General features: G+C 47.7%; 1 protein-coding gene across 9 annotated transcripts; it reads left to right on the top strand.

The window, feature by feature from the left end:
* The first annotated feature begins 610 nt into the window (after nt 1-610).
* On the top strand, nt 611-9,838 carry nolc1 (nucleolar and coiled-body phosphoprotein 1). 9 transcript variants are annotated; one of them, XM_042709650.1, is made up of 14 exons: nt 611-764; nt 1,289-1,344; nt 1,490-1,641; nt 1,827-1,903; nt 2,039-2,165; nt 3,815-3,930; nt 4,064-4,193; nt 4,401-4,510; nt 5,207-5,947; nt 6,116-6,122; nt 6,343-7,173; nt 7,836-7,987; nt 8,391-8,468; nt 8,645-9,838. In XM_042709650.1, exons 1-14 carry the CDS (start codon nt 654-656, stop codon nt 8,801-8,803), a joined length of 2,847 nt encoding a protein of 948 aa, XP_042565584.1. In that variant the 5' UTR covers nt 611-653; the 3' UTR covers nt 8,804-9,838. The 9 variants fall into 9 exon arrangements, with proteins under 9 accessions (XP_042565584.1, XP_042565581.1, XP_042565585.1 ...); XM_042709647.1 differs by having other exon boundaries at nt 612-764; nt 4,401-4,567; nt 4,832-5,947; XM_042709651.1 differs by having other exon boundaries at nt 612-764; nt 4,401-4,786; nt 5,606-5,947.
* Nucleotides 9,839-10,163: the final 325 nt, after the last annotated feature.

The following is a 10,163-nucleotide window of genomic DNA, read 5'->3' as shown; positions in this document are numbered from 1 at the left end:
TTAAAACAGTGGGCCTCACAACGTCCACATCACGTTCAAGGTGATCAAGGAAATCGCTGACCATACTCGGAGAACCATAAAAGTCTACTAGAAAGTACCCGCCACGCGTGTGTCGCATGTTATGCTTGGACATCTTGTAGGGCAGCCTTCTTTCGCCGAGGTTTTCCAAATCCCTGACTATGGCACCCCGTTGCATCAAGGTTTCCACTGTACGCCGAAGAGCAGCGGCCGTCTCCGGCCTTTGCATGGCCTTGAGAATAAGCGAAAGTTCATATCGTGGCATATCTGATAGTCGCTGGTTAGTTTCCTATAAGACCTTTCCAAAATATGCTTGTCAAGTCAACCTAGCATTACACTCTAAGGGCAGCCATGCCAGTTTGGTGACCTGGTAGGTGGTGCAGATTGATGACGTTACATATTCTTTTTCTTGACGCCATCTTGGCCATTTAAATGATTAAAATATACATTTTAAACATGTTTCTAGCACAGTAATTCACCAAATATGAAAAACATGTGTTAAATAAACAAATTAGACAAATTCTTATTCGAGGTGTTTTACCTTCGCTGAAAATAACCAAATAATTGAGATTGACGTATTTCTTCAGCGACGATAACCCCAGAAGACGACACGCCCCCACACGAGTCTTGGAAAAATGGCTGCACAGAGCTCGGTACCCAGCGATCTATACCAGCATATTTACTCATTTTTATTGGAGAATAAGTTCTCAAAGGCTGCAAAGGAATTCCTGAAACAATCTGAAGTGGTAAGGGGTATTTAAAAAAAAAATTACACAACGTCTTGCCTGAACTACATGGGTATTGCCTTGTTGTCGTGGCTGCTGGTGGCGTGTTGGAGGAGTTTGGAGAAACATGCTTGTGTCGTAACACGTGTTGGAAGTAATGTTTAAGTTACTCTGTATTTTCCGAGTGAATTTTGATTTTCTAGAGTTTTTCTTCGATTCATACACTTATTTCGTTTTATTAACTTTTATGAATGCTGAACTTTTTGTCACACGTGTAATGTACACCTATATAAACAGGTATATGGGCTACGTAAAACAGTAGTTTGCACATGTAGCCTATTTGCTACTTACTTAAATAATGGATTTGGTTTTGCTATTTAAATAATAGATTTGGTTTCTAGGCTCTTGTGTGCAGCAGTAAATGTGTGTTTTATAATTTCTGTAAGTGTAATTTCATTATGGAATGAAAATGGAACACTATGTTCTTGTATGGAAGACAAACCCTGTAGGCATGTAAACGCAATTGCTGTATGTCTTCCAACCAGAAACCCCCGGACCAAAATGAAGAAGGTCTCCTTGACATTTTTGATTTCTGGGTTAAGTAAGTAGATAAACATTTAATCAGTGATTTTCTGATCATTTATCACCCCTGGTGGTTCTATGAGAGTGGCCATGATGGATCATAATGTAGTCTGTTTTCATTGTTGGTGTCTAAAACGAGATGTTTCTCACACATCCCATCTTAGATCTCCTGAAACAAAGAAGCGCAAGGCTGTGACCAATGATTCTGAGGTCAAAGGTCCCACGGCCAAAAAGGCCAAGAAGGGAGCCGAGAGCTCCAGTAGTGAGGAGTCGAGTGACGAAGAAGCCGCAGTCCCAGCAAAAACACTGCCAGCAGGTACATCAACGCTGTACTCAAAACCAGCCAAATGACAATTAGTCACAACAAACAAGTATTATGCTTTAGTTCACTCTTTCAAACTTTATTTACCAGAGATTGAAGTGGTTGTGAGTGGATTTAATGAGATGGGATTTCTCCTACTTACTGACATTGAGGGTGGTGTGTTTGTCTGTCTTTTAAAGCAGCCCCTGCTCCAGCAGCCGAGGCCAATGCCAGCAGCAGCGAGGACTCTGAAGATGAAGCAGATGCTCCTGCAAAGGTGAAAATGCCAACATGTTTTAGGCGGTTCTCATCTATGTGTGTGTCTTATTTTTTTTTTAAATGATTTTTACTTCATCGGAAAACCGGTATGTCTTCTGTAGCTTTTGTTAAATGTATGCACATTCCTCCACAGGAAGCGGTTGCTGCCCCGACTCCTGCGCCACCCACAGCACCAGCCGTGGCCGCCAGGAAGAAGGACGAAAGCTCCAGCAGCGAGGAGTCCGATTCTGAAGATGAAGCTGCAGCTAAACCAGCAGCAGGTGCCCACTCATACCGCACGCACCCAACACATTCAGGAGTAACGATGTAGCTAAAGTAAGGGTAGTGCATTCATGGATTAATCCTTAATGGATTAAAAGTGTGACTTTGGGTCTTAGACTGGAGACCTGTTCACCAACCCTAATGCCATCAATGTGTCTGTTTCCTGGAAGGATGCTTATTCAAATAGTCATGGGCACAGAGAATCTTTCTCTTATTGAAAGTAAGCGGGAGCTAAAAATATCCAGTCATATCCTGTAATATCCTGACTTAATTACAACAGGAAGGCAGTGGGGGAACAAGCAGAATGCCAAATGGTTTCGATGAACAGAACTCTGAAAAGTGGAAGGCTGATGCCCTGCAATTTTTTCCAGACATGTCCAACAATCAAACAATATTGCAACTGACTTGTGTGAGTCACTAGGTCCCGTCCCCCGGGGTGGCTACGGGTGATTAGCTGGCTTAAAAAAACACAAAAAGAGATGACAAATGCAAAAAAAAACATTTGCTCTGGAGCCAAGCTAATCCCTCTCGGTTGATCAGGCCTGAGAAAAACACTCCTTTACCGGAGAATCCCACCACCGTACTTATCCGTCCATACCGAGAACAATTCCCCCTGCCGCAACTCTCTCCATACCCCACACACAGTTTCTAGATCAATGCCGTTCTCCCATTCCCATCACCCTGCAGAGGTGCCGCCATCATTGCAATCAAAACAGGGGTCTCAAAGATTTTTTTGATCTGTTGGCCTGCCTATCACAATACTGTAGATACCAGTTTTGAGTGTGGCAAATTTACAATGTGTGATCAGTGGTACAATGGTTAGTGTTGTTGAATAACAAGTAGCTGACCCGAATTTCAATTCCTGGGCAATGCAAGATGCTCTTTGGATAAAGGTGTTTGTTGTAGTTGCATTTTTGGATCACTTTGTCTCATTGATAGCCCATGACTTACTTATACTGCAGTAATAGTGGGATAATGTCTTCATTGACAACTACATCTATATTTTTCTTTCATACATGCACATTTCAAAGCAAATGCTGTACTGCACCACTTTTGTATAGTTGGTAACAAACAAAACAAAGCAGAAAACTGAATGAAGTTTCAGCAAAAATCTGAATTATTTTATTTGATAAAATACATTTATTTTTAATAAATATATTTCAAGTGTATAATTTCATTAGCATCTTTCCATCTATAGTGATGTAAAATTAAGAGTTTGAGACCCCTGAATTAAAAGGATAGCCCCACCCCTACTGAGGGTCTGGCAGCTACACACGTAAACACACAGGTGCAATTAATTAATTAAATTAATTAATTAATTAAACAATTAAACAATTCAATTGTATTTATATAGCGCCATAACAATACAATTGTCTGAAGGCGCTTTACAGAGCCTGGACTCTGTATACATGCATTCATATAAACAAAATGTGAATGCTTGGGTGTGTGCATCTGCGTGCGTACGCAACAATTGTACAAGCTTAACACTTTCATACGTGTGTGTGTGTGTGTGTGTGTGTGTGTGTGTGTGGTCCTTTAAAAGGATCACTTCAGGAAGCCAGATTCAGTCTGATGCACCTGTAGAGGCCTCAGTAGATGTGGTTGACGCATGAAGTGAAGCTTTGTATTCATGGTTCTTGATCCACAGGAGCCAAGACGACGGTTGCCCCTATAAAGCCTGCTACCCCTAAGACAGCAGCTCCGAAGAAACAGGAGAGCAGTGAGGACAGTTCCAGCGACTCTGAAGATGAGGAACCAGCTAAGGTACCATAACCGCCACTCACACTGGGTGGATGTAACTAGCACATGGTATCATAGATCTAATAGCTGAACTCCTGAAAGACTAATCTTTAATTGCATGGAGTTTTTTAAATCATTAGAGTGTTTGTTTTCGCAGGCACCAGCAAAACCTGCAGCGCCAGTGAAGACCCCTCCTGCCAAGCCTGCCGCCCCAGCAGAGTCCAGCAGTGAAGATGACTCTTCAGATGAGGAGGAGGAGGCCCCTCCCAGCAAGAAACCCAAAGCCGGTACAGTAGCTGTTTGGAAACATTCACACACGTACACCAGGATCAGGGTTCCTCCACATCTGCCTTCTGGCTGAGTTCATGATTGTCTTCAGGCACACATGTGGGCAACTATGTAGATGTATGTGATCTGATATGTGTCTGTTTGTACACAGCTGAAAGTATGAGATTTTAAAAAGTCAATCGAATGTCCTCCTCTTTATTGTTTAGGGCAGTACAGTGCGGTCCCTCCCCCGTCCTCCGGGCAAAGTAACGCCACCCCAGCAGGGGGCAACAAGGCCAAAGCAAAACCTGCGAAGCCCACACCTGTGAAGGCTGCTGTTCCACCCGCTAAGGCAGCAGAAAGCAACTCGGACAGTGACAGCTCTGACGAAGAGGAGGCAGCTCCAGCTAAGAAGCCTGCAGCTGCAGCTGCAGCAACCACACCTGCAAAGCCCACACCTGTTAAGGCTGCTGCTGCACCCGCTAAGGCTACAGCAGCAGCAGCAGCAGCAGAAAGCAGCTCGGACAGTGACAGCTCTGACGAGGAGGAAGAGGCTCCAGCCAAGAAACCTGCAGCTGCAGCAACCACACCTGCAAAGCCCACACCTGTGAAGGCTGCAGCAGAAAGCAGTTCGGACAGCGACAGCTCTGACGAAGAGGAGGCGGCTCCAGCTAAGAAGCCTGCAGCTGCAGCTGCAGCAACCACACCTGCAAAGCCCACACCTGTTAAGGCTGCTGCTGCACCCGCTAAGGCTACAGCAGCAGCAGCAGCAGCAGCAGCAGAAAGCAGCTCGGACAGTGACAGCTCTGACGAGGAGGAAGAGGCTCCAGCCAAGAAACCTGCAGCTGCAGCAACCACACCTGCAAAGCCCACACCTGTGAAGGCTGCTGCTGCTCCACCGGCTAAGGCAGCAGAAAGCAGCTCGGACAGTGACAGCTCTGACGAAGAGGAGGAGGCGGCTCCAGCCAAGAAACCTGCAGCAACCACACCTGCAAAGCCCACACCTGTGAAGGCGGCTGCTCCACCTGCTAAGGCTACAGCAGCAGCAGAAAGCAGCTCGGACAGTGACAGCTCTGACGAAGAGGAGGCAGCACCAGCCAAGAAACCTGCAGCTGCAGCAACCACACCTGCAAAGCCCACACCTGTTAAGGCTGCAGCTCCACCTGCTAAGGCAGCAGAAAGCAGCTCGGACAGCGACAGCTCTGACGAAGAGGAGGCAGCTCCAGCTAAGAAGCCTGCAGCTGCAGCTGCAGCAACCACACCTGCAAAGCCCACACCTGTGAAGGCTGCAGCTCCACCGGCTAAGGCTACAGCAGCAGCAGAAAGCAGCTCGGACAGTGACAGCTCTGACGAGGAGGAGGCGGCTCCAGCTAAGAAGCCTGCAGCAACCACACCTGCAAAGGCCACACCTGCAAAGGCCACACCTGTGAAGGCTGCTGCTACAGCAGCAGCAGAAAGCAGCTCGGACAGTGACAGCTCTGACGAGGAGGAGGCAGCACCAGCCAAGAAACCTGCAGCTGCAGCAACCACACCTGCAAAGCCCACACCTGTGAAGGCGGCTGCTCCACCTGCTAAGGCAGCAGAAAGCAGCTCGGACAGTGACAGCTCTGACGAGGAGGAGGCGGCTCCAGCTAAGAAACCTGCAGCAACCACACCTGCAAAGCCCACACCTGTGAAAGCTGCTGTTCCACCCGCTAAAGCAGCAGAAAGCAGTTCGGACAGCGACAGCTCTGACGAGGAGGAAGAGGCTCCAGCCAAGAAGCCTGCAGCTGCAGCAACCACACCTGCAAAGCCCACACCTGTGAAGGCTGCTGTTCCACCCGCTAAAGCAGCAGAAAGCAGTTCGGACAGTGACAGCTCTGACGAGGAGGAAGAGGCTCCAGCCAAGAAGCCTGCAGCTGCAGCTGCAGCAACCACACCTGCAAAGCCCACACCTGTGAAGGCTGCAGCTCCACCTGCTAAGGCTACAGCAGCAGCAGAAAGCAGCTCGGACAGCGACAGCTCTGACGAGGAGGAGGAGGCGGCTCCAGCTAAGAAGCCTGCAGCTGCAGCAACCACACCTGCAAAGCCCACACCTGTGAAGGCGGCTGCTCCACCTGCTAAGGCAGCAGAAAGCAGCTCGGACAGTGACAGCTCTGACGAGGAGGAGGCCGGCTCCAGCTAAGAAACCTGCAGCAACCACACCTGCAAAGCCCACACCTGTGAAAGCTGCTGTTCCACCCGCTAAAGCAGCAGAAAGCAGTTCGGACAGCGACAGCTCTGACGAGGAGGAAGAGGCTCCAGCCAAGAAACCTGCAGCTGCAGCAACCACACCTGCAAAGCCCACACCTGTTAAGGCTGCAGCTGCACCTGCTAAGGCAGCAGAAAGCAGCTCGGACAGTGACAGCTCTGACGATGAGGAGGAGGCGGCTCCAGCTAAGAAACCAGCAGCTGCAGCAACCACACCTGCAAAGCCCACACCTGTGAAGGCTGCTGCTACAGCAGCAGCAGAAAGCAGCTCGGAACACAGCGACAGCTCTGACGAAGAGGAGGCGGCCCCCGCCGCGAAGAAGACCCCGACCCCATCTCCTGCAGCAAAAACACCACCTGCCCCTGCTGCTCAGAAGGCTGCAGACGCCGAGTCCAGCAGCAGTGAAGAGGACGACTCCAGCGACGAAGAGGAGGACGCAAAGAAGCCCGCTGCCACTCCTGCCCCCAAAGAAACAGCAGCAGCAGCAGAAGCCCCCGCCACCCCGATAGCAGCAGCAGCAGAAGCCCCCGCCACGCCTACAGCAGCGGCCGTGAGCAAAGCCTCCTCCAGTGATGACAGTTCAGACGAGGAGGAGGAGGCAGACAAGCCAGCAGCAGCACCTCCAGCTGCCCAAAGCACGCCTAAACCTGCTGCCACGCCCGCAGCCCAGGAGGAGAGCAGCTCGTCTGAGGAGGAAGATGAGGAAGACGAGGCCAAAACGCCCAAGACACCGGTCACTCCCAAGACACCGGTGACGCCCATGACAAACGGTAAGACTCTGGCATGGTAGGAAGCTTGCTGAAATCTGCTCTGAATGATTTGTCTAAGCCTTGGAGTTTTGACCAATTGAAAACGTGTAGCAACCATGTTTGTGTGGGCTGATGAAGGCAGACCAAACAAACATTATATTCCTATACACAGCACAATACTATATGATACACAGCACAATACTATCAGAATCAGAATCAGGTTTTATTGGCCAAGTAAGTTTGCACAAACAAGGAATTTGACTTGGTAAAGTAACTCTCAGTGTGCTTACACAAAATATACAACACAATACAATACAATACAAACAAACAAACAAACAGTGCAATAGTGCAATGGACTAAGGAGTTTAAGAAAGTATGTACAAGGCGGAATGGCTATATACAGTAGCTGTGAAATGTTGCACAACAGTAGTGCAAAGAAGAAGTGGAGAGTGCGAGAAGTATATATATGCTATATGATACACAGTACAATACTATATCTTATACAGCACAATACTATATGCTACACAGCACAATACTGTATGCTACACAGCACAATACTGTATATTACACAGCACAATATTATATGATGTTTAAAACTTCCTCTCTATAATTGTGGCCTTTCAAATGAAAGCCAAAGCATGTTTGTTTTGGTACGGGTCTGAATTAAATATTTATCATCTTAGGCACAAGTAGTAAAAGAAAAAAAGAAGCAGAGGAGGAGGAAGAAGAGGAAGAGGAGGAGGATGAGGAGGAAGAGGAACCAGCAGACAAGGAAACGCCCAAAAACAAAAAATTGAAGACCTCCACTCCTCACTCATTCCCCAAGGCCAGAACGGTAACTTCCCCCCTCTTGACAGGGAATGATGGATGTGTTGGTGTTCATGTGTTCAGTGACAGGCTGAGAAGGCTTGGCGTGGCTGCAGCTCTGGTGTCGGTCTGAGTGACCTGCCGTATTATCTTTCCTCTCCAGACTCCTCAATGTTCCTCCAGTGACCCTTTAGAACCGTCTGGCTTGAAATCCTCTGGCTTATTTGTGCCAGATGAGACAATTCTACATTGTGTATGATGTATTTCTATGCCATGTCAGACACTTTATTAACTAGACTTTATCAAATTAGAAAAGCGTTTTTCCCTCACGGGTCCTTGGTGTTTTGGCCAGTAGATCTTTGGTTGAAGTTTTTGTTCTGGTGTGGAAGCATGGGTGACTAACTCCTATCTTTTCCCCCTTTTCGGAAAAGAATATTCCTTTCCGAAGAATAAGAGAAGAGGATATTGAGGTGGACCCTCGTCTGGCAGACAACTCCTTCGATGCAAAGGTGAGCCTTCCTCTTCCTCTCAGTTCCTCTCTGCTCTGAGTGTTCAAGCGGATCAGGGAGAAGCGTGTGGACTTATCCACCTTGTTACTGTGTAATGGGAAATAATGCTTATTTATGTACAAATGTGCTGCGTTTTGGATCATGGTTTTAATCTGTTGACTTATTTCCGTGTCCAGAGAGGATCTTCCGGTGACTGGGGCCAGAAGGCCAATAATGTGCTCAGGTTCACCAAGGGCAAATCGTTCCGCCACGAGAAGACCAAGAAGAAGCGCGGTAGCTACGTAGGCGGGGCCATCTCCCAATCGGTCAACTCCATCAAGTTCGACAGTGACTGAAACCCACACCCATCCCCCACCACCCATCCCCCTACCTTGCAAACAACCTCGGCACCCCTCACTGTTCTCCCACAGCTCTGAGCTAGGACTTTTCTAAGCCAGCTGAATTCCCCTGTTCAACAACAAGACTCTTACGCAACAACTAGCACCTCCTCTTCCTCACTCCTCCCCCCCAGCAGGCTCCTCAGGCTGGCACATGGCTAGCTGGTTTCTGGTTTCGCTGTGCAGTTTGGATGATGACCGGTGAGCCAGAACCACTGCCATGTAGAAGCGAGTCAGCCTGAGACAGCGTTGCAGTGGAAAGGCACTGAGGGCTGCTGGGCAGTAGTGCCTTCACAACGTGCTGGGCTGGGTGCAGTAACGACTGTTTGTCCACCAGATGGAGCCAGAAGGAAAGATTCAATGGCGTCAAATAGATGGTTGGAACTTTTTTTTTTTTTTTAAAGGGAAATTCAGCCCTCCATGAATCTTGGATAGCGTCGCTTGAATGGAGAGATTTAATTTTATACAAGTTTATTTTGCATCTTAGTTTATGCTTTATGAGTCATTGGTCAATGTTAGTCCATGTTTTTGCCTTCATAACCTACTGTTGGTTGTACTGTTTGTCTGCTTTCTTATTTTGAAATGGTTGAATGTTTTACTATGATGTGCAGATCCCAAACTGTGATTTCTGTTTGAGATGAAAAGCAAGTTAGGTCCCAGTGTCTCCCAGAGAATCTTACTGCTTCTGTTTTCCGTACTGTATGTATTTATTAGTCAGCTTGCATATCTTGGATATGGTTGCAATCACTGCTCATCTCCAGAAGCCATAGGTTTGCTATAGGTAGGTTTGACTACTAGCAGAGGTTCTCTCAGTGACCAAGTACCCGGTACAAGCATAACTTGATAATGAGCCATCCCCTTACCCTGGACTTACGAAGCCATTCTGTTTTATTTAGTTATAACTGATTTTACTGTCACAACCGTAGTGTTGTACTGTCTCTTTCTTACTTTGTCTTGTTATATTCAGCATCAATTAAAGGTGAAAGACAGAAACTCTACGCCTTTGTTGTTGTTGATGATTGCTTGTTATGTCTGAGAGGGCACACACACGTCTGAGAGGGCACACACACGTCTGAGAGGGCACACGTCTGAGAGGGCAGTGCACACGTCTGAGAGGGCACACACGTCTGAGAGGGCACACGTCTGAGAGGGCAGTGCCCACGTCTGAGATGGCACACGTCTGAGAGGGCACACGTCTTCTGATGCGTGTCTGCTTGTTATGTCTGAGACGTCACACGTGTGTCTTGCTTGCGTTGAGTGCTTGACCTAATATGAGCGCTCAGTATTTTTCCCTCTGATTAGTTCCGTTGAGGAAGGC

The sequence above is a fragment of the Clupea harengus genome, chromosome 13, assembly GCF_900700415.2.
Source record: "Clupea harengus chromosome 13, Ch_v2.0.2, whole genome shotgun sequence".
Lineage (NCBI taxonomy): Eukaryota > Metazoa > Chordata > Actinopteri > Clupeiformes > Clupeidae > Clupea > Clupea harengus.
Note: the sequence above shows the minus strand (reverse complement) of the source record. Positions and strands in the feature narration are given on the sequence as shown.

Excerpts from the sequence above, each read along its gene's own strand:
- nolc1 (XM_042709643.1), top strand. The coding sequence starts at position 654 with ATGGCTGCACAGAGCTCGGTACCCAGCGATCTATACCAGCATATTTAC. Across the intron at positions 1,904-2,038 it reads AAGCAGATGCTCCTGCAAAG|GAAGCGGTTGCTGCCCCGAC; the intron begins GTGAAAATGCCA and ends ATTCCTCCACAG. Across the intron at positions 8,469-8,644 it reads ACAACTCCTTCGATGCAAAG|AGAGGATCTTCCGGTGACTG; the intron begins GTGAGCCTTCCT and ends TTCCGTGTCCAG.